The sequence below is a fragment of the Neoarius graeffei genome, chromosome 15 (genome assembly GCF_027579695.1).
Source record: "Neoarius graeffei isolate fNeoGra1 chromosome 15, fNeoGra1.pri, whole genome shotgun sequence".
Classification (NCBI taxonomy): Eukaryota; Metazoa; Chordata; class Actinopteri; order Siluriformes; family Ariidae; genus Neoarius; species Neoarius graeffei.
The window spans coordinates 26,024,021-26,049,098 of NC_083583.1; the positions used below are offsets into that span (position 1 = coordinate 26,024,021).

Sequence of the window (25,078 nt, forward strand, 5' to 3'; positions counted from 1 at the left end):
ATGCTCTGCTTCAGAACGCTTCTCAGATACGTTATTTTCTGACTGAGCACATTAAGGGCTTGATAATTACATTACATGAGTTGAGTCAGATGCACCAGAGCAACTACAAACACCAGACACAGAAATTAGATCAACTGAGAGAACCAATAATTCTGACATTACGTTTAAATTCCCTATCAAGGTTACAAACAAGAAATCACAAAAGGTTTCATATCCTTAGTACTGCAGTGGAGTGTAGACCACTGTCAGTGATGATAAATACGCTTTTCTCGGAAATACAGTAATGCAAGTGTCACATTGTGAAACTGTTAGAACTTCATAAGCAAGTATTTTGGGGATGTGAAACATTCATGTATCATTTTCTCTAAAGTCATTTATGATATAGATGTAAAATGGGTTTAAAAAAAAACTTTCTAACCAGAATAGGAAAAAGGTTTTTATTAAAACATGCTTAGCAAGCAGTGTGTTAAATTCTCTCTCTTTTTCTTTTTTTTTTGCACATTAAACATAAGACATCAAAAAAAAAAACCTTATTAGTCCAGTTAGTAAATGCAGTCAGTGACAAATAATATATTACAATATATATAATCATAGATCTTTTTATATTTTTAATGGTAAACATAATTTATCGGTTCAGTACATTGGTATCTCTGAGTAAATTTGATATTAGGTTTTGTTTGTTTTGTTTTTTTGCTTCAAAGGACAGGAACCAGGATGCCAGAATATTAATAACTTAAATATTAAGCAGTTCATTGGTAGACGTGTTATTTACAAAAGGAGATCCTTTATGAAGAAAAAAAAAAAAAACAACAACAATGAGCTAATATATTGCTATACAAAGTAACTATAAATGCTATGCGGATGCTCACAGAGAAATACTTTAGGGTCTCTGAATCATGTTTCAGGAATGTTCTGGTAAGTCGGCTACATCTACAAGTGCAAGGCAATGACCTGTACGACATGATCTATTCACGTCTAATATTTTTATGTTTGAAATAAAAACGTATTAAAAACCTAACCAGAAATTCATACAAAAAAAGGGGGTTAGCGCTATTATTACTGAGTAGCTGGACCATATACTGCATTTTCTACATATAAAAACACGGACAATAACAAAGGTACAGTATGCCCTGACGCTTACAAAAAAACAAAAAACACTTTAAAAGACAATGGAAGGTTAGCGTAATAGCTGTTAGCATAACGTGAATATTCTAATCAAATAGAGATAAGCAGAGGAATTCAAACTGCATTCTCACTGTCAGTATGAAAATAGGTCTTTTCATGATGCTTTTTGTGTCAACCGTGAAATGGACATCCAAATGATGGATATCAGACAGGAAGTTGGCATTTCCCATGTACATTATCAGAAAACATGAACAAGGCCACTGCATTATTTTTAGCGTTACACTAAGTAACCTGACGCTAGTTTCATCATCATGTGGCCCTGTTTGTGTGCTTGTGTGTAGAACACTAAAACAATATGCTCTAAGGTGGATAACCGCTGTACTGTCGTACAGCCCATATAACACAGCAGGGAAACTTGAGTGCAAAACCATTCTGTTAAATTACCATAATCGTCATTTTAAGTGCTAGTTGGATACCAGTGCTGGAAGCCTTGAACTCAAAACTGTCAAACTGACATGAGGATAAGCGTCATGTTAACCCAGTGTAGAAAACCTCAGAGAACACAATTCTGAAAGCAAGAACACATGTTGACATCCGCTGAGAAGCATTCGTGCTTACGTTTCCACAATCTCGCTCATCAAGTACGTCAACTGGGATCAAAAATCAAGTTTAAAACTTTAATTCAGGGATTCATTGAGCCAGCATTTCTGGGCAATGCTGGTTTGATATCAATACTCAGTATTGGATCCCTAGTTTAATCCAAGGTACCTGGTTACGAAACAGTTTTAGATGGACCCATTAACTATGCAGTGGTCCAGTATAAAAAAGTAATGGGGGTATAATTGCACTTGATCATTTGTAGGTTCTGTGATTCCATTAACACAATATTACCCCAACATCTTCATCTTCTGCAATTACCAGCTTGTTCTATTGCTCTTGTTCTCCTGCTCTTTAAAATTCTTGGCTTCTCTCAAGAACTGGTCAGCTTTCCTGAGTTTCTCCATGGCTGTAGCAAGAAGGATCTCTGGGTCTGTTACCGCCTCACTGTCTTGTCCAGCTTCAGGGGACCCTCTGGGTGCTATTTTACCCAGCAGCTCTCCTGTCTCCTCAAGCTCTATCGACACTTTACGTTGCAAGCCCTTCACCTCCTCAAGAAGGTCTCCCGTGGATGCAGACCGTTTCTTCAAGGAGGAGTTCAGTGATGAGGCAGGACTGGAGATCTGAAGGGTATGCGTATTTTCTCCAGTAACTGGGCTGGAGTCATCCATGGTGGTTTCAAGCTGAACAGTTAGGATGGCTGAAAGTGGATCCTCCATTTTCTGGACGCTGCTGTCCGGTGTCTCCAGTTCCTCTTCGCTGGTCACATCATCTAAGACTTCCAGACTACTTTGCAGCTTATCTGTGGATGGTGTAACTTGCTCACTACTTTCAGAGTCTTCAGCAGAGAGTTGGCCGCTGTCTATAGACTTTACTTCCACTCCAGATACATCATCCAGGTCCTCACTTGCTCCTGAATTACTGAGACTCAGGATAACAATCTCTTCTTTTGGTTCTTCAGTGGTAAGTTTTGTTTCATCTGATGGTGTGATTTCAGAGCCTTTTTCAACTGAGGATGAAACAGTCTCAGGAAATGAAGCATTAGTTGAGACCACACAGTCATCCTGGACAACTTGGTTCTCCATTTTGACAGGTGGTTTAAGAGGTTTCTTTTTTGGTGGAGCAGGGGGGGGCACGCTCTTTTTAACAGCCTCTGGAGTTGAATATGGAGTTAATTTAAGTTCACTGGCAGGTTTTGCAGGTTCATGAGTTATCATATTTGCTACACTTTCAGCAGATACGTTAGCAGTTTGGTCCACAGAATTTTTCTCCACTGCTGAAGAAGATGTATCCCACATCACTCCTTGGGGCTTTGGGACCTTATTTGAGAGTGTGAATGGTTTGTCTTCTGTCTTACCTGATTCTGCCTCAGCTTCCTCATTTTCTTTACTGGGAAAACCTTCATCAACTTCTGAAAGAAATTCTTCATCACTTAAGTCGAGTGCCTGCTTGGGTTTCATGTCTTTGGATGGTGGACTGGGAGGATGGACGGTTTCAGGACCATCTGTCTCACCTTGAACTGGACTGGATTTGCCAGGTGTGGTTGCTGCTTCGGACTCACTATTCTCTGAGGCAGTATCTTCACTGGCATCCCCACTGGGACTTAATATGGGTTTATTCTCCTTTGAAGGAGGCATCGGTGGCTTCACAACTGTCTCCTTCTTGCTTCCCTTTTCCTCCTCTGTATTTTCAGATGGTTTCTGCTCCTTTGATGGTGGCATCGGTGGCATGAGAATCTTCTTCTGTGGGGCAAGTTCTTCATGTTTGTCCTCACTGTCCTGGCTTTCACTGGGTTTATTCTCCTTTGAAGGAGGCATCGGTGGCTTCACAACTGTCTCCTCCTCACTTCCCTTTTCCTCCTCTGTATTTTCAGATGGTTTCTGCTCCTTTGATGGTGGCATCGGTGGCATGAGAATCTTCTTCTGTGGGGCAAGTTCTTCATGTTTGTCCTCACTGTCCTGGCTTTCACTGGGTTTATTCTCCTTTGAAGGAGGCATCGGTGGCTTCACAACTGTCTCCTCCTCACTTCCCTTTTCCTCCTCTGTATTTTCAGATGGTTTCTGCTCCTTTGATGGTGGCATCGGTGGCATGAGAATCTTCTTCTGTGGGGCAAGTTCTTCATGTTTGTCCTCACTGTCCTGGCTTTCACTGGGTTTGTTCTCCTTTGATGGAGGCATTGGAGGCTTCAGGACTTTCTTCTGAGGCGCCGTATCTTCATCTGCAGCTTCCTCTGGAATATCTTCAAAAGATTTAGCCAGATCCACTTTGGCTTTTCCATCAGCATCATCCACTAAGAAGTGGGCACCATTGGGCATATTGTCAGCAGTGTCAAGGTCCAGTCTCAAGATTCCATCTGAAATGCTTGCAGCCTTAAAAACAATTCAGAACTTTAATCGGTAAAGTCTCGTTCCCTAACTTTTAGAATTATTAACAAATATAGCGGTGACATACAATTCATTGATGCTGCTACAGCATGTGTGTCTAAATCATCTCAGCCTACCTCCTTCATGTGTATCCTGGTTGGTGGTCTTCTACTACGGTTTCCTTTTGGACGAGTACGTGTGACATGATCTAAAGATAAACTTTCATCTACTTTCACCTGTAGTGAAAAAAAAAAGTACAGTATATGCTAGTTATATTACATTTTGTATGGGTAATTATAAATATTAAACTGTAGCAAAGTAGTATATTCAGGACTGTCTCACTAGAGGCTAAAGTCAGCATACTAACTGAACTAAATAAGTTATTCATAAAATTCAAGTCTTCAGTGAAGCTGTAAAGTATTAAGTTCACATTTTTAAGAACTTCTACTGTATAACGATTATACTTGCACTAAAAACTTATACATTTCCGTTTCTTTGTTTTCAAGTTCAACATTTAAAAAATGCTTTCTGGGTACCTCATCAAAGATTTTATTCTTTGCCCTGTTAATGCCATCACTGAGTGCCTTGATCCAAGCTTCTTTTTCTTCCTGATTTTGAGCCTGCAGTTTGACATCACAGACCTACAAGCAAATGAGCAAAGTTTCCAAAAATTATTAGCTTCCTATGCTAGCTAAAATATCAATTGGTTCTATAAAATGCCCAGTTAAACAAATGAGACAAAAATATTATACTTGGTCATTTATTTACTGAGGAAAATGATCCAATATTGCATATCTATGAGTGGCAAAAGTATGTGAACCTTTGCTTTCAGTATCTGGTGTGAGCCCCTTGTGCAGCAATAACTGCAACTAAACGATTCCGGTAACTGTTGATCAGTCCTGCACACCGGCCTGGAGGAATTTTGGCCCATTCCTCCGTACAGAACAGCTTCAACTCTGGGATGTTGGTGGGTTTCTTCACATGAACTGCTCGCTTCAGGTCCTTCCACAACATTTCGATTGGATTCAGGTCAGGACTTTGACTTGGCCATTCCAAAACATTAACTTTATTCTTCTTTAACCATTCTTTGGTAGAACGACTTGTGTGCTTAGGGTCGTTGTCTTGCTGCATGACCCACCTTCTCTTGAGATTCAGTTCATGGACAGATGTTCTGACAGTTTCCTTTAGAATTCACTGGTATAATTCAGAACTCATTGTTCCATCAATGATGGCAAGCCTTCCTGGCCCAGATGCAGCAAAACAGGCCCAAACCATAATACTACCACCACCATGTTTCACAGATGGGATAAGGTCCTTATGCTGGAATGCAGTGTTTTCCTTTCTCCAAACATAACGCTTCTCATTTAAACCAGAAAGTTCTATTTTGGTCTCATCTGTCCACAAAACATTTTTCCAATAGTCTTCTGGCTTGTCCACGTGATCTTTAGCAAACTGCAGATGAGCAGCAATGTTCTTTTTGGACAGCAGTGGCTTTCTCCTTGCAACCCTGCCATGCACACCATTGTTGTTCAGTGTGCTCCTGATGGTGGACTCATGAACATTAACATTACCCAATGTGAGAGAGGCCTTCAGTTGCTTAGAAGTTACCCTGGGGTCCTTTGTGACCTTGCTGACTATTACACGCCTTGCTCTTGGAGTGATCTTTGTTGGTTGACCACTCCTGGGGAGGGTAACAATGGTCTTGAATTTCCTCCATTTGTACACAATCTGTCTGACTGTGGATTGGTGGAGTCCAAACATTTTAGAGATGGTTTTGTAACCTTTTCCAGCCTGATGAGCATCAACAACGCTTTTTCTGAGGTCCTCAGAAATCTCTTTTGTTCATGCCATGATGCACTTCCACAAACGTGTTGTGAAGATCAGACTTTGATAGATCCCTGTTCTTTAAATAAAACAGGGTGCCCACTTACACCTGATTGTCATCCTATTGATTGAAAACACCTGACTCTAATTTCACCTTCAAATTAACTGCTAATCCTAGAGGTTCACATACTTTTGCCACGCACAGATATGTAATATTGGATCATTTTCCTCAATAAATAAATGGCCAAGTATAATATTTTTGTCCCATTTGTTTAACTGGGTTCTCTTTATCTACTTTTAGGACTTGTGTGAAAATCTGATGATGTTTTAGGTCATATTTATGCAGAAATATAGAAAATTCTAAAGGGTTCACAAACTTTCAAGCACCACTGTAGACAACAAGAAAAACTAGATAGAACTCGACGCCAACGGCGTCGATGGGGATGCCTCCGCCCGGTAGACTACACGCCTTATTAAGTTGTGATTTGGGGATGGACATTTGACCTCACAGTAATTGTGACCTGGTGAAATTACTTGTATCAGCCTTGGAGATATTGTGTTCACAAGGTTTTCGGACAGACATTTGACCTCACAGTGACCTTGACCTTAGACCTTTTGATCTCAAAATCTAATCAGTTCATGTTTGTCCCAAAGCGCACAAATGGTGAAAGTTTGGTGAAATTCCTTTCATTAGCCTTTGAGATATCGCATTCACAAAGTTTCGGGACGGACGCACGGACAGATGGACAACCCGAAAACATAATGCCTCCTGCACCTTACGGTGGCGGAGGCATAAAAAAACAAAACAAAGGAAGCAAATGGATCAAATGCCCTAATTCCATATTTCAGTTACACTAAGTATTTATCATGTTATTGTTATAAGCTGAAAAAAAACCCCTATGGCTGCAGGGAAAAGTACTGTTGCTGAGGTTCACTTCTGGTCAACAGTGCCATATTCCTCTGTGATATGTTCTGTGATAGCCGTCTTGTGTTATAAAGTTACAAACGTGCCAGGAATGCAGAAAGATTGCAATGTAACACGTTTACAACGATAGTGGATTACACAGCTAAGGGGTTTCACTGTCACCTCCTGCATAGAGAGGCTGCTGTAGAATGATTTACGGGGAGTCCTGAGGGTAGGAGTTGCAAAATTTTTGTCGAGTCGCAGCCAGACACATATGAGAGGAGAACCACTGGAGTAAGAAACATGATCTGGTTAAAAAAACAAAAGGCAAACAAACAAAAAACAGGCAGACGGTAATACATGGAAATGCATTTCAATCTGTATTTTGAAAAAGTAAATGGTGAGGTAACCATCTGCTCTTACACTGTGATGAACCATGAAATCATGACACTGTAACAACAACAGTGCTCGCTCATGTGAGTGGACCCCATAAAAGCACACCACAGGCCCACAGAAAATACATTTGGCATGGTTTTTCTGACAGCCAGACAATTATTCCTATCCCTAAAAATGACAGTGAAATGTGATATTATGAAAATCCCACTGTGCTGAACTGTTGGCACACAATCAGTTTGTAAAGGGAATGAGATGAATTCATTTGAATGGATATCAGTGAATCATATCTCTTGATGTATTCATTTAATCCCTTTTTTTAAAACAATTACACTGTTCTGTACAGAGCCCTGGAAGGGACATGGAGAAGAAGAAAAAAAAAAAGATTTATTTTTGCGAGATCGCGTAAAAACTCTGTGAGATCTTGCAAAAGTTTTTCATTTAGGTCGAGGTACTTGTGGGTCAGTGCAGTGACATGGAAACCATGATCGAAACTGCAATAATTGAGCATACGCCAGTGGGTAGCCATATATATCCAAAATTGTGCTGCGTTATCAGCATATCCGGTATCTGTGTGACCACTCACATCATATCTCTATTAAGTCACTGTGGTTCCACCCACTGAGAGCCAGTGTTAACATTAACGTTAATATTCAGCTCAACTGCTGTGAAAACACACACACAAAAAAAAACGCATCTCCCAAATGGATTCAGTTTATACGTGCTCCATTATTTTGATTTCCATGTAGCTGAACTGATCTGGAAGTACAATGGACCTACATGAAAAAATTTTGGGAGATCGTTTATTTGGGAGATCGTTTATCGACAATACTCTTATTTAAGTTCCTTTCTTATTCTGTTGTGTACATCAGCTTTTCTCAACCTTTTTTCAGTCACGGCACCCTTCAGAAGTATGCAAATTCTCAAGGCACCCCCATATAAAATATACGCAGTCACGCTGACCATACGCTGACCCCGGCAGTGACGTTGTGACATGGGAAAGGGGGCCGTGAGACAAATTTTGATGATGCATGAGGCGGCGATGATCTGCATTCGTGTAACTATCATTTTTTAGAATTTTAATTCATTTTATTTATTTCAATGTTAGAATATATAATTTTTTGACAGCACCCCTAATGAAGCCAGACGGCACCCCAGGATTAGAGTTTACTGCACTCTTGTTGGTTTGTTGTTTTTTTTTTTTCCTGACTCTTTCTACGGGGCGGCACGGTGGTGTAGTGGTTAGCGCTGTTGCCTCACAGCAAGAAGGTCCTGGGTTCGAGCCCCGGGGCCGGCGAGGGCCTTTCTGTGTGGAGTTTGCATGCTCTCCCCGTGTCCGCGTGGGTTTCCTCCGGGTGCTCCGGTTTCCCCCACAGTCCAAAGACATGCAGGTTAGGTTAACTGGTGACTCTAAATTGAGCGTAGGTGTGAATGTGAGTGTGAATGGTTGTCTGTGTCTATGTGTCAGCCCTGTGATGACCTGGCGACTTGTCCAGGGTGTACCCCGCCTTTCGCCCGTAGTCAGCTGGGATAGGCTCCAGCTTGCCTGCGACCCTGTAGAAGGATAAAGCGGCTAGAGATAATGAGAATGAGATGAGACTCTTTCTACCTGTGAGCTGCTGGAATAAAGTAATAAAGGGATGAATAAAGTTTATCTTATCTTAATTTCTTCTATGTTTTTTTTCTCCATGTCCCTTCCAGGGCTCCGTAGTTCTGCAATCTGTACAGATGGTCATGGAAATACCAAGAATGTGTCTGTTTCCCCCATAAGCCAATGCTGCAGTTTTATGTCATTTACATAAACTTATGTCATTTACAAAATACAAACTTTTTTAAAGATATATGGTACAAATGGGACTCTTCTTCCTAGTCAGCAGGACCAATAAGAACCAATAAATTATTTAGCCTGAGCAAAATAACCCTACTTTCTTATATAACCGCCTAAATCCCCAGAGTGTTCTTTTCTTATTCTTCAGTCATTTTGAAGTTTATTTATACAGTCCATTGTTCTGGTGAGTGGCGTTTAAATGAAGTGCGATACACATCCTGGTTGCTGTTGAACTCAGTGTGTGTGTGTCTCTGAAGTAGTTTGTGCCCCAGACTCTTTGCTTATCCAAAATAAACCATAGTCAGGATCTACAATAGACACCAAACTGTTAAAAGTGCAATTGTTATTAAGTCTGTGTCCTTTAGGCTCTAAAGCTCTTTTTTTGTAGAGCTAAAGCTCATGAGGTCGAGGGTTAAAATGAAGCCATACGCTGAGCTCCCTGACTCACACAGCTGGCTGGTCACTGTGTTCAAGTGAGAGGAAAAAGTGACAGACAGATTTTACACACACACGCACACATTCTTTTTACAGCTGCTGAGTGCTGAGGAGTTTGCCAAAGCTTAATTTTCATCATCTGTTAGGAATACTGCCTGTTTCACCACTTAGGTATCCTTTTGAATTTCTCAAAGCTCTTCCTGTCTCACTGGGAATTTTCTCCGAGAGGTCAACGCTTACAGTTCATTAAGGATTACATACTTTAAAAACAGCATGACTATCATGTAACTTAAAAGGAACTGAGCTAATGGAAATTTATTCAATAGGACAATTTGGTCATGCTATAATGACCACAGAGGTTAAAGAAAACTGAGCAGACATTATTTCCTGACTGAGTAAGAGGCAGAAAAGTCAGGACCAGAAGAGACAATGTGTCGTTTAAAAAAAAAAAAAAAAGAAAGAAAGAAAGAAAGAAAGAAAGAAAGACAGACAATCTCATTTTTGGGTTAAATGGGATCAGATTGCTTTGGGAGCTTTCACATCTAATTTCTCATTAAACAAAACAAAAAGCTAAAAAACTGACAAAAGGGCATGTAGGGCTGAAAATATGCTTGTAAAATGCTGCTCAGAAACACTGATTTACAAAGTTCAACAAACCTTTGTAAAAAGGACGAAACTCACAGAAAACACTGAGCCAGTGTTAAATAAATGCGGAGAAATTATATAAATAGCACGTCTTGTTCACATAATGCTCAGCCTTACGTCCCCCGTTTTATTTTTGCGCTAAATATTCAGACCACATCTCATTTCTGCATGTTACAGCTCTGCCCTTTAGCTCAGTTGATGCCTCACAGCTCAGTTTAGCAGCTCACATCTAAAAAAAAAAGAAAAAAAAAAAGACTGTAACCAAAAATGTTTGCTTCATTTCCTGGAGTCGGGTCGATTCTTTATCTCTGCGCTCAAACTGTGCTAGAATTCGCTTGGAATCAGATCGAGACCAGCTCCCTCAGACACTTTTGGAGCGGGTGTTTTGGTCTGCACCCAAGTGTGACTGCTGTGTTCTCAGCCACTGAAACAAACCACACCAAGGTGGAAAATGCACTCTTAAGGCCAATTTATGCTAACAACCGAGTCCTCGCAGATAGCGTCGCAGACAGTGTCTGCGTAGCCCCCCCCACCTTCGCAGACGTTCTGCGCGCACCTCCCAAAAATTGTGACCACCGCAGAAGCCTCGCAGACAGCGTCGCAGACAAGAGGGCTCTGATTGGTCCACTCTACATCCGCTGTACACGCACTTCCGCTTCTCCACTTTCCCGGTTTGGTTTGGTTTCACGACTGGCATTTTTAAAAACACGAGCGAAGATGGAGCAGCACGAAGAGCGGTTGACCGAGGAAGTACGTACATCTATACGACTCCAGTTCTAGTCATTATAAAAAAAAAAAGTTCTAGTCATTATAAGTAACCGGAGGATAAACACTCCACTAACCACACCCACCAACTACTCCTAGCGACTTCGCGCCCCCTTGCGTTGTGCCGGTGAATAACATCGCGCACGCCTATTACTCCCCGCTCAACGATAAATTACAACTGTCTGCGAAAAGCTATCTGCGAAAGCCTTGTCGCAAGAGCATGCAGAGGCCATTAGTGTGATACAGTATTGCCTCCTTCAGTTTAGGTATACATGATTAATTCCTGGATTATACAATACATCCACCTTCCACATGCACAAGCACGCCTCAAGGCAGGTAACATCAATCCGGAAACGCATACTGTGTCCCAGAACAGCCAGCACTCAGTATAATTTCATTATTTTTATTGATAATTAATGCATACGAGTTTGAATATTAAGTGATTTTTGTTTGATGTTATTATTTTTACTACTTTTGATCGCAGTTAGGTTAAAAACTGAAACATTATTAATTAGACAGCATGACTTTAACTGAGGGCGGCACGGTGGTGTGGTGGTTAGCGCTGTCGCCTCACAGCAAGAAGGTCCCGGGTTTGAGCCCAGCGGCCGGCGAGGGCCTTTCTGTGTGGAGTTTGCATGTTCTCCCCGTGTCTGCGTGGGTTTCCTCCGGGTGCTCCGGTTTCCCCCAAAGACATGCAGGTTAGGCTAATTGGTGGCTCTAAATTGACCGTAGATGTGAATGGTTGTTTGTGCGTCTATATGTCAGCCCTGCGATGACCTGGTGACTTGTCCAGGGTGTACTCTCGCCCATAATCAGCTGGGACAGGCTCCAGCTTGCCCGTACAGGATAAGTGGCTACAGATAATGGATCGATGGACTTTAACTGAGCTAAAAGATGCCTGCAATGGTTGATTTGAATGACAAGGGAAAGAGGAAAGCTGTCCTTCCTACCCACACAGCAGGGCCGATTACACTCTTTTGGGATTTAAAATCTAGATTTCCCAACAATAAGGTTTCACAAGTTTGCTTTATTAGAACCAAAGCAAGAGATGTACTGTCAATCCAAACGTCTGATCCTGAATGAGAACCTGAGAAGAATCTGTTGTATAAACATGCCAGCTGGATATCAAGCAAAATGGATCACTTTACTCTCAACATCATTTAAAACCTTTCAGTAGCTACATTTCAACATGTGCATATAACTACAGTAAATACAGACGGTATGTTACATTGCAGGCATTTAGCAGATGCTCTTATCCAGAGCAACGCACAACATACCCAGAGCAGCCTGGGGCGCAGCAGGGGGTTAGGGGCTTCCCCGTGTTTTTATCTTCATCTCATCTCATTATCTCTAGCCGCTTTATCCTGTTCTACAGGGTTGCAGGCAAGCTGGAGCCTATCCCAGCTGACTACGGGCGAGAGGCGGGGTACACCCTGGACAAGTCGCCAGGTCATCACAGGGCTGACACATAGACACAGACAACCATTCACACTCACATTCACACCTACGGTCAATTTAGAGTCACCAGTTAACCTAACCTGCATGTCTTTGGACTGTGGGGGAAACCGGAGCACCCAGAGGAAACCCACGGGGAGAACATGCAAACTCCGCACAGAAAGGCCCTCGCCGGCCACGGGGCTCGAACCCAGGACCTTCTTGCTGTGAGGCGACAGCGCTAACCACTACACCACCGTGCCGCCCCCTGTTTTTATCTTTTCTAATTATAATTTTTACAATGAAATATTTCTATTTGACTTTTTTTGGCTGTTGTTTAAAATTGGATTTGGATTTGAGACAGTTTTCTGATACAAGATCGACTCCACTTGTCCCAGTTGGACCCATTTCACCTTTAAACTACAGAAGAACATCTGGCACACACTTGAAAGCAACAGAAATATTTTGTGGCTAGTTTTAAGCAGCACGAGATATTCATTTTAAAAACAGCTACTGACCATAATTTTGGTAAATATGTACATTGTACAGGGTGTTTCCAAAAATTTTTATATGATTTCACAATCTAATAACTTTGCTAATTCTTGTTCAGTTGACCTCAAATTTTAACAGCATGTGTGGAAACAGGTCAAAATTTTATGTTTAGTGTTGTTTTGATATTTTTAGGCATAGAAATGCCGTTCACTGGAAAAGAAAAGACGTTTTGTGTGTTAGAGTACGCTCGAACACAGTCGAACAAGACTGTGCAGCGTGCATTTATGAGAGAATTCTTTAAAAATGCCCTGTTACCAGAAAAGAATATTAGCAAAGAAATGCTGCAGCGTGTTTGACAGGAGCTGGACTACCGACTTGACGTGTGCCGTCTCAGGTGGCACGCATATTGAAAATTTGTGAAATCGTTCATGGAATCCACATACCTTTGAATTTCTCGTTCAGATTTTGAGGAATAAATCTTATATTGCTCAACATTAAACCTGTTCGGTTTCATTTGCCCAGACTATGTAGTTTCTGGGATATTTACATCTCAAATAATATCAAATTTTTTGAAACACCCTGTATTTTTCAGGCTTAAACATTTTCTTCTATAAAGAGAAACAGCGATGTATTTTTGCTCTATGACAGATAGGTGTATGAGCATTACCTCAGTGTGTGGGGAGAAGGAGGTTCCTCTTTATTTAGTATATTATGGTATGTTAAAACTGTAAGCCAATAAAATTCTCTTTTGGCTTTGGTGAATTGTAATATTACATAATATCAGGGATACATAATATTAGGAATATTTTTATCTCTCATACAGATCATCGTAAAGTACAATTTTGGTGGTGCAACTACAAACACTCGTGAAAATTCAGATGAAATTCCCAATCGCGCCATGTGACTCGCCACTTCCGGTCAGCTCCACTGCACACTGTCATGTAGTCAGTTCCTGTTTAAAGTTCATCCTTACTAGTGCAAAATGTCAGAAAGAGATAAAGCATGAAGAATGAGTGATATAGGGACTGGATGAGGCTGGACATTTATGGGTCTGACTCACAGCAGCCCACACAAAGCCCTAGTGTGCTTTTTACTGCGTGCCATATTGAACGGCTGACGTCAAAGTCTGCTGATCTGCCCTTGCTTTGCATTGCATTGTTAATCGATGAGAGCCCCTCTTTATATTACAGACAAGAGAAGACTGCTGCAGTGTGCCACGTCTGACATTGCAATGTTACTCATAATTAACTGGAAGGGTCGAGACTTACCTTACTAGCACTCTTGGGTGCTCGTATCAGTATCAGCCTGTATTTCTTCTTGAAAGGGCTGCGTAACTCGTGGCATTTGTCATAGTTTTCCAAGTCCAGACGTTCCATGCAGTTCTTTAAGTCCTGAGTGAACGTGGGGAAAGGGCTTGTTTATATCCAGATTTAAACAAGACCATAAAAGAAAGGATTTGAGCAAAACTTTCAGGTTAACATGTTAAGAATGTAGAAAGAAAAAAGGCTCTTTAAGAATCACAGAGATACACTTGTGCTCATAAGTTTACATACCCTGGCAGAATTTTTGCTTTCTTGGCCTTTTTTCAGAGAATATGAATGATAACACAAAAACTTTTTTCCCCACTCATGGTTAGTGGTTGGGTGAAGCCATTTATTGATAAACAACTGTGTTTTCTATTTTTAAATCATAATGACAACAAAAAACATCCAAATGACCCTGATCAAAAGTTTACATACCCCAGTTCTTAATAACGTGTATTGCCCCCTCTAACATCAATGACAGCCTGAAGTCTTTTGTGGTAGTTGTGGATGAGGCTGTTTATTTTCTCAGATGGTAAAGCTGCCCATTCTTCTTGGCAAAAAGCCTCCAGTTCCTGTAAATTCCTGGGCGGTCTTGCATGAACTGCGCGTTTGAGATCTCCCCAGAGTGGCTCGATGATATTGAGGTCAGGGGACTGAGATGGCCACTCCAGAACCTTCACTTTGTTCTGCTGTAGCCAATGACAGGTCGACTTGGCCTTGTGTTTTGGATCGTTGTCATGTTGGAACGTCCAAGTACGTCCCATGCGCAGCTTCCGGGCTGATGAGTGCAAATTTGCCTCCAGTATTTGCTGATAACGTGCTGCATTCATCTTTCCTTCAACTGTGACCAAGTTTCCTGTGCCTTTGTAGCTCACACATCCCCAAAACATCAGCGATCCACCTCCGTGCTTTACAGTAGGAATGGTGTTCCTTTCATCATTGGCCTTGTTGACACCTCTCCAAATGTAACGTTTATGGTTGTGGCCAAAAAGTTCAATTTTGGTCTCATCACTCCAAATTACCTTGTTCCAGAAGTTTTGAGGCTTGTCTCTGTGCTGTTTGGCATAAATTTTTGTTGGTCTACCTGACCGTGGTTTGGTTTTAACAGAGCCCCTGATTTTCCATTTGTTAATCACAGTTTGAACACTGCTGACTGGCATTATCAATTCCGTGGATATCTTTTTGTATCCTTTTCCTGTTTTATACAGTTCAACTAGCTTTTCCCGTAGATCCGTTGACAATTTTTTGCTTTCCCCATGACTCAGAATCCAGAAACATCAGTGGCTGGATGAAAGATGCAAGAGTCTGTCTGGATCCCAGAAACTCACTCAGCTTTTATGCACACACACTGATTACAAGCAAACAGATCACAGGTGAGGATGCTACCTTTAGTAGCCATTCAAACCCATTTGTGTCAACTTCTGTGCATGTTATCAGGCCAAAATCACCAGGGTATGTGAACTTTTGATCAGGGTCATTTGGGTAGTTTCTGTTGTCATTATGATTTAAAAAGAGAAAACACAGTCGTTTGACAATAAATGGTTTCACCCAAACACTAAGCATGAGTGGAAAAGATGTTTTTGTGTTATCATTCATATTCTCTGAAAAATGGTCAAAGAATCATAGATTCTGCCAGGGTATGTAAACTTATGAGCACAACTGTATATTATGCCAGCGTACTGTAATGTTTAATTCTAGGTGTTTTTGTACGTCTATGCACAGATTTCACTCTTAGAATGCTCTGAGCAGTACTATATATTGTATCCAAACAGTTTTAAAGCAAGTGTGGGGTGATTTAGACATGCAGTTTGCATTCTGTTAAACTGGTATCTATAAGCTGCTTCTCGTACTTGTTAATAAAATTAGTAATTTATTCTAATTGTGAAATTACTGTTTTTCACATATCCCAGTTTGAAAGGAAGCTGGGCTTAGCAAACAGGGTCAGCCTTTGTACAGTGCACTGGAGCAGTTACCCATTTAAGGACCTTTCTGAAGAGCCCTTTGGGGATCTAGACGTTCTGGGATTTTAACTCACAACCACTAGGAACTCAGAAGCTTAACCACGGAGCTACTGAGACTGTAAATACTATTCCAATGTTTTAGGATCATTCTCAGCCCATGATGAATCAGCAGTCATCGGCTTGTTACCTCATTCTCATACACTGCGAACTCAGTTTTGTCCAGCTGGACGTAGCGGTCCTTGTAGCTGCTCAGGAACTTCCCCGAGGATTTCTTCAACCAGCCTGCTTTGCCTGTGAACGTTGTTTCTTTGGGCTTGGCTGGCTCATCTTTAACATCCTAGCACATGTGGAGGGGGAAAAAAAGGAGGGAAGGAAGTCAAGGTTGCACAGTGGGACAAGTCATCTGCTTCGTTTGGCATTTATTTTTTAAAAAATTCCTGAGTGGGCATTACGGTGGGAGAGCAGAGTGGGTAGACTGGTTAGTGTTTTCTGCTGATGTAGGAGTTATAGATGACTCATATAACAGTGGTTCAATCTTAGACACAGTAGGCAAATTTACAATTTATATTTTACAGCAATTTCTTATCACTTTTTGAAGAGGCAGCACCTAAAAATGAAGCAGTTCTTTGTGTGATTTACCGCTGATAAAGTAAGATGAAAGATAAGCAATCTTATTCAGCATATAAAATAGCATAGAATTGCTTCCTAACATTCTAAGAGCACTACCTGTCAAGGTGAAGCACATTTTAGGTTAAAAATGATTATAAATCTGAAGACATATATGGCAGCAACAGCTAAAAGTTACTGCGTATATGTGTATAAATGTTCAATAATGTGACTGTTTTAACTTCACTGGTTTTGAGAGCAGGAAATGTCTCTCAGGATGCGTCTTTAAAGGGCTGTTTTTCCACTTTCTCTTGGCCTTTGGAAAGTGCAGGGATGGGTTAGCGCTAACAGGGAAGGCGCAGCTGTCCGACAGAGGAAAAAAGGCCAGGATAATAGGAGTAACACCGTGCCACACAATGCCTTTGTCCAGGAAACGTCCTCGCTCAACCAAGCCAACGCAGGCTCTGCCTGTCTCTACCGAGGAAGGAGAGGTGGGGGTGGACATCGGAGAGGCTCTTTTGTTTTGCACATACAGACGGGAAAACTGGAGCACGGTGCATGCTGCATCCCAACGCCCCCGCTGCTGAAGACTCACAGTGGAAAAATCTATACTGCATAAAGGAGTTTAGATACACAGAGCACCATTTGGCTCTTAGCATTAAACAAACTCATGTGAAAGGTGACAGAAAGTCCTGTCAGTGAACGTCCACGGCCTAGAGCAGATGAGGAGGTTCAGGGTTTTAGGTTTAGGCAGGAAATGATCAGAGATGCTATCTGAATTCACTGACAAAGATTAGGAACTGGCTGACTGCAACAGTGTTGTGATATATTTTAAAAAAAAAAATCTAATCTCATTCGATATTTAATACGAGTCAGCTAAATACTCATAACTCTGCTTCTAGGAGGTTTTTGAGCAGGTCACACCTTAACCAACATGTGTTCCGTATAAAAGCTGCACGCAGAGAAGTGAATGGCTGCATCTGGGATGAATCTAATATTGTCCTCTGTAGACAGGGCTGACCTGCTGGGTTTCAACCAACATACCACTAAAGTCGAATCATCTGCATGTACGGATGGAATCCTCCAATGGTCTTCTTAACACTTATGTTATGTTCAGATGAAAATGGCCTACTTTAAGGTTTTATCAAGAACAGAGCAATACTAATCACTTTTTTGTGGCTCCGTCTCTCTCTAACAAACATGACCAAGAATGAGTAAAATTATTACATACTCATTGTGACCTGCGAGAAACAAGGTGAAATAAAGATTATGAAATAACTGATAAATCCTGTGAATTTGAAACTGTCTGATTTTAGCAGCAGTTCTGCTATATTCTCACCTTTATATTTAGTAGGATCCCTAAGCACGAGGGGAAAAAAAAACAGTTGGGATTTCTATCCAAGGAAAACTGGGTGTTTTTAGAATAAATGACAATTGTGTTGCTTTACAATACTGTATAGTGAGTGAAGGCAATGTGTCAAATTCCACTGTTAAGGCGTAAACAGATCATGAACAGAATAAAAGTGCCTTCTGTTATCAGCTAAAATCAAACCAAGCAACCAACGAGCCACCATGCAGAATCCACTACTGAGTACCTACAGATTCCTACAACCTACGTTAGTTTAGATCATTTTAAATCTGACACGTTTATTTAGGTTAGCTAATGATTTATAACATTATTGTTTGCTATTTCCTTTAAATAATTATTTTAGTATAGTCTATATATTACATTTTAAATTTTGTTTATATATACATGGGTGGCACAGTGGTGTAGTGGTTAGCGCTGTCGCCTCACAGCAAGAAGGTCCTGGGTTCGAGCCCCGTAGTTTGCATGTTCTTCCCGTGTCCGCGTGGGTTTCCTCCGGGTGCTCCGGTTTCCCCCACAGTCCAAAGACATGCAGGTTAGGTTAACTGGTGGCTCTAAATTGACCGTAGGTGTGAATGTGAGTGTGAATGGTTGTCTGTGTCTATGTGTCAGCCCTGTGATGACACGGCGACTTGTCCAGGGTGTACCCCGCCTTCCGCCCGTAGTCGGATGGGATAGACTCCAGCTTGCCTGCGACCCTGTAGAAGGATAAAGCGGCTAGAGATAATGAGATGAGATATATACATCTCCGTTTTATGCATGTGCGCGCATGTGTGTGTGTGCAACCCTAGGTTTTTGTTATGATATAATGTGTATAGTGTTAACATGTACAGTGCATTAGATCATATTTGTATAAATTTTGCACTCAATAAGTATTAAAGTTATTAAAGTTGGGGGCTATATTGCCAGCCGACTGCCCAAAAGCGTCTTTGAGCTCAATGAAAAAGAGGAAGTAAATCTGTCCAGTACAGTGTTAACAGGAACTAAGACACACTCGCCCAGTGTGTAGTGCAACCACAAACAATAGCCAGGCGAAGACCGAATGGTGAATGGCTGCCCTCTTATGAAATGTATTACCGAGGTGGCGTGTGCCAGTGCTTTGAGACTGGTGCAACAGAGTAGGAAATAACACAATATCTAGTAATACGAGAGTTGGGGTAGGCCATGCAACATATGTGTATATACAGTTTCTGTTTTTATCCCCATCTGATCTTGTCATTGATTGGTGTTTCCCTGATTATTATTATTCCCTAATTAGTTTGTCTAGTTATACCCTCAGTGATAACATTTATATTTGTGAAGTCTTGCTTGTTAATGTTTGGGAGCATTGTATTCCCTCATTCTCTTTTCCGTGATTCTTGTTCTCGTTCCTGTTCCCTGGTTTAGACCTGTACCTGTTTGCCCCGTTTACATTACGCATGCCCTTATTCTGACCTTTGCTACGGACTTCCACTTGGATCCTGTCTATCACTACGTAATTCAGTGCTTATACAAATATTTTACAAGGAAAAGGACAAAGAATTTTTAAAAAAGAATAAAAATATTTCATTGTCCAAAAAGATCCTGATGTCGTATTCCTCTTATACTACAGCGATTTGCCAACAATTACGACTTTTAATTCATTTATTAATGAATGACACATGATGCTTATTACTGTTTAGTTATGTTTAACATTGTGGAATGTCCATTCCTGATATCACATACATTACAGTAGCTACAAATGATCATCCCCTCACCAGTCTGACTTTTTTTTTTTGATAGTTATAAGACAAAAAGTGCAGCTTGTTCTCTTACAGAGAAACCAGGAAGTACAAAGTCTGCTGTGCTGAAGACTTTCTTGTGACAGAAGACTTAGTGCTTACATGTTGAATTACCAATCAGAATCAAAAATTCAACAGTGCTGTGGTATAAATAATCATATTATATCATACTGCCCATCCCTATATGTGTGGGAGCCAGGGAGAGAGAGAGAGAGAGAAAGAGAGAATCAGGAAACGGGCTGGACCCAGTGCACTCGTATGAAAAGGCTCCCAGTTTTGTATATTTTATGAATCCTCACATAAGTGCCCCACATCTACAGCCTGGTGCCACTGCAGGCAGCTAGGTCTTTCTTTCCTTGCCATATTAAATGAAACTTGATTTTCCATTCACTCATTATCATGCAATAAACACAGCCTGAAACAGATGCCACTTCATAGCTTCACAGGCTCATCACAGGGCATGGAGGCAGATGGGGACTCTATCGTGAGCTTGGGCTCCAGATCCAAGCACTGGTTAATATTACAGAATTAAATAATGAAATTAAGGAATGCACTGGTTTATGTTAAAAGGAAAACACAGCTGCATTTTCAGCACACCTTGCCAAAGCAGACGCTTCAGACTGATCAAACATCTGCAAAGCTACACAGGCAGAGTTAATATCAACGCCCAGTTTAGTGCTGCAAAATGTACAACTTCCTCTTTTATTTTACATTTCCTGAAACTGAAACTTTCTCTCTGGGTGCACCAACAGCCTTTCTGTTACACAGGCCTGAATATAAGCCATGGAAAAAAATACACAATGAATCAACAGTTAGTTTTAAGGGCACTGATACAGATGCAGTAACATAAATAATTTGCCGTTGTCGGTGCTGGAATTAACCAACCTCTTTCGTAGTGCTAACTTCAGCTGGTGAAAGGTTGGCACTGTGCTGCAGGATAGCGGTGCAATAGCGGAAAGGGCTGTTTCTTGCTGTAAAACAGTGTTTCCCAATGCTGCTCCTGTAATTCCCCCTACACTGGATGCTTTGGTGATGCACTGAACCAATGTGTCAGTTTATTACTAAAAAAGGAAAGACGCTAAATGTGTAGCACAGCGTAGGGTTTTATAGAAGTTCTATTCGAATGCACTTTTCAGAGTATAACAGATACTTCTAGAACACTGACTGACTCCAGAGTAACACATACGAGACTCTTCCTTCCAGCAGTCTTTAAATAACTTATTTCTGTCAACGTCAATGTCACAGTGTTTCAATGTGGCAATGCAAATGTCTTCAAATGGCATTATATGATACTTGGCTCAAACAAGACCTCTCTTCAGGCCCATTCTCTACGTTCACATGCACATTTCTATTTACGTATCTGGCAGAGCCAAAGTGAGAAAGAACATAGTCTAATGCAAGCTGTCTGAGGATTTCAAAGTTTCCATCAACGTTCCAGAAGCAAGTGAACAAGATCGGTGTAAAAACAATCAAGAGTGTAGCTACGAGATACAAAACCTGCATGAAGTGATCTTTTCTACATTAGTTAATGGTTTCTATTATAGTATGGTATGATGTGAGATAAGGTGTGTTGCAAGACACTTGTCTAAGAGTGTCATCAGTACTTCTACGTACAACACTGACAAATTGTGTCTCATCTCATCTCATTATCTGTAGCCGCTTTATCCTTCTACAGGGTCGCAGGCAAGCTGGAGCCTATCCCAGCTGACTACGGGCGAAAGGCGGGGTACACCCTGGACAAGTCGCCAGGTCATCACAGGGCTGACACATAGACACAGACAACCATTCACACCTACGGTCAATTTAGAGTCACCAGTTAACCTAACCTGCATGTCTTTGGACTGTGGGGGAAACCGGAGCACCCGGAGGAAACCCACGCGGACACGGGGAGAACATGGAAACTCCGCACAGAAAGGCCCTCGCCGGCCACGGGGCTCGAACCCGGACCTTCTTGCTGTGAGGCGACAGCGCTAACCACTACACCACCGTGCCGCCTGACAAATTGTGTGTTTCATGAAAACAAATTTACAGAATAATTACACACTGATGTCTCAAAGTCAAAGTAAAACTAAATGTATGTACCGGTAGCTGACATTTGAAAAAAAAAAAAAAAAGGTGTCATGCATGCTTGTTAACTTGAGACTATATATTATATAGACATGACTGTTTTACTGGGAAAGACACCACTCGTATTTTTCATACAAACTACATCCAGGACATTGAGAACTGAAACGGTGACATTTTCCAATATCCTTACTTGTGAGGAAATCGATGAACTGTTTTGAAAAATTTGGGTACTTTTTGTTTGTGAATGTGTCTATATAATTAAAAAAAAAAATCACATTAGCTTGAAGATATGAAGTTTATCTTCTTGTATTGAAAAACTCATATCTTTCATACAAAATGCATCGCGGATTTAAGTGACATATTTAAATATAATATCGGCTGGCTTTCTTCGTGGTCTATCAGATATATTCCATTCAGCTAGTATGATCTTGAACAAGTAGAAGTCGAGTTCAAGATCGTGCTTGCTGAATGGAATATATCTGACAGACCACGAAAAAAGCCAACCAATATTATTATTATTATTATACATACACATTCGATGGAACAATTATAGATTTTACAAAAAGTTAAGAACAGGGGGGTAACTTACCAATATTGCATGCTGATTCTGATTGAATGTAATTTGATGTTTTGTTAATCCAATGTACAAAGGCAAAGTTCTAACAATAAAAATGGTACAAGTTCAAAAAGCCTGAACAACAACCCAACTTATATACAAGCTATATCCAGGTTGACAGTTCAAGTTCAAAGTTACTTTGGTAGTAGTTAACTGTTACATTGCAATTGTTCAAAACAAACGCGCTTTGCTGAGTGAAGTCCACGAGTGAAGTCCTCTTGTAAGAGTCTCCGTCACTTTTCCTCACCTCCAAGTAGAACTTTGACAATATTTCCGCTATTGCTCTCTTTTCCAATTTTTCGATGTCTGTTGGTATGTTTTTCTCTTGTAAATGAGTGTGAAGAATATCCAGTGAGGTTTTAGTAGCCTTTCGGGTGTTCAGTGTGTCTGTCTCTTTCAAAATTCTCTTTAAATTTTCCGCTTTTAATGAAGCAAACCTCGTCGCCGTGTTTGTGTACAAACTGTCACAGTCACTCGCTAGCATGGAAGTTTTATGTCTCCGACGTGTCTCTTTTCCAGTTTTTTTATATGTCTGTTGGTATGTTTTTCGCTTGTAAATATGCATAAAGAATATATAATGAAGTTTTGGTAGCCTTTTGGGTGTTCAACGCATCTTTAGTTTCAGTTTTCAGTTTATTTAGTGCTTAAACCTAACACTGGATTAGCCTCGTCTTCTCTCTTTCCCGGCTGACAAAGAAATGATTGTGCGCATGCGCAGAAGAAAAGTTTTGTCATTGGCTCTTCGCATGAGCGCCAATGTGTGACGTCGTGTTGTCTTGACAATGTGCAATATGCTAACAATATGACCCACTGGGGACAGCGGCATAATACATGGAGGATAAGCGATATAATAACAATATTGCACGGCATCAATAAACCCACTAGAAGGGAATAGAATACATGTTTTTATTCCATGGAAAAAGTGGCCCATATGTATAATAATTCCCGATATTTCACTCTGATGATGTCACTCCCAGTGTTTTCCCGCTGATTAAACACACATTGTCAAAATGGCAAACTGGTTCAGAATTAAAATTCTTTTGTTTAACCTGCGTTTTTTTTTTTTGTGGATGTGTCTATATAATATAAAGAACATTACACGGTGGCATGAAGATACGAAGTTTATCTTCTGTTGAAAATATTCTTACTCATTCGCTTCACTCACTCATGAAATATCTTCATGCATCTGTGTAATATCCTCTCTATATATTTCAACAAAGATTTTATATATTAGTGCTGTCAAGCGATTAAAACATTTAATCGCGATTAATGTCGCGACTGTTATAGTTAACTCGCGATTAATCGCAATTTAATCGCACATTTTTGTCACATGAAAAACCATTGTAATTCTCTTATCAGCATAAAAAAGTGAATAGGCTTGCTCACCGTTCGAACTACAGGGGTACACGGGGGATCCGCGATCCCCTGAAACAGACATGAGATCCCTTGAAAACATGATTTGGGAAATGTTGGGGGGTCTCTAAAATATTGGCAAAATGATGTTTATTGACATAGCAATCGTGTGTAACGGGAAGCATTTGCATATCCGAAGTGAGCGCGCAATGGAGATTGCGCTCTGAGACAAGCGCAAGCACCCCCCCAAGGGAAAAAAAGGGACCCCCCGAAAATATAGGCATAGTTCGAACACTGGTTGTACCAATGTTTTTTTTTTTTATTGCAGAGCATAACACGTCTTGTCACAGCCACTGCAAAGTGGGGCTGGAGCCGCCGATGGGAAAATGAAACCTAAGCCGAGCACCGTGGCTCTTCGGGGGAGGGCAGAGGACTCTGGCTGTGCGGGGCGTGGCATCATGTCACAGAGCGTTAATCTCGCGATAAAAAAAAATTATCGCCGTTAAAATTGAGTCAAGTTAACGCGTTAATAACGCGACAATTTTGACAGCACTAATATATATATATATATATATATATATATATATATATATATATATATATATATATATGCAAATGGTAACAATATACTGCATGCACAATGTGTTTCACTTTACTTCCTCCTCATTTCCATCTCCATCCAAGTGATTAGGGGTGGGTTTCCCAAAAGCCTCTTAACCCTAAGAGCATCTTAACTAGGAGAGAGTGTTCGTTGTGCTGCTTGCATTACCATTTAACGATGATCTTTGTGCTACAATGCTTTTGGGAAACTCAGGCTAGTTTCGCTGACTGTGTTCACCTGTTCTTTATTTCACTCTCATTAATTTGTCTAATTAAACCTGGTGTTATATTTTGTATTCACAAAGTGTTTTTGTTTGCAAGGATATTGGTCCAGTGGGTGTTCAGGATTCCTTTAACTGCAGCTGCTAAAATAATAATATTATTAATATGTAGATGGCACACATCACGTGTATGTGGCATAAAATTCCAGCACCCTAGTACTATATATATAATGCCTTCCCACATCGCTGGTTGTTATTAAGCTCAATTCCGAGCCTTGAATCTGAGAATCTCTTGTGTGTGTGTGTGTGCGCGCGTGATGTTTCTTTTCCTAAGTCCAGGTTTACTGGTTTTAAGGTTTACTTAATATTACTGTGTCTGTCTGCCCTGTTCATGATTATGTCTGTTTAATGTTTTCATC

At 40.7% G+C, this 25,078-nt stretch overlaps 1 protein-coding gene across 1 annotated transcript in view; it reads right to left on the reverse strand.

Moving 5' to 3' along the window:
• Positions 1–489: 489 nt before the first annotated feature.
• Positions 490–25,078, reverse strand: part of plekho2 (pleckstrin homology domain containing, family O member 2) — a 27,494-nt gene continuing 2,905 nt past the window's right edge. The window contains exons 2-6 of the mRNA XM_060941089.1: positions 16,258–16,407; positions 14,074–14,196; positions 4,622–4,726; positions 4,223–4,321; positions 490–4,091 (exon numbers count right to left, since the gene is read on the reverse strand). Coding sequence (XP_060797072.1) covers positions 2,040–4,091; positions 4,223–4,321; positions 4,622–4,726; positions 14,074–14,196; positions 16,258–16,407 — 2,529 coding nt within the window. The 3' untranslated portion in view covers positions 490–2,039. The remainder of the gene's footprint in view (positions 4,092–4,222; positions 4,322–4,621; positions 4,727–14,073; positions 14,197–16,257; positions 16,408–25,078) is intronic.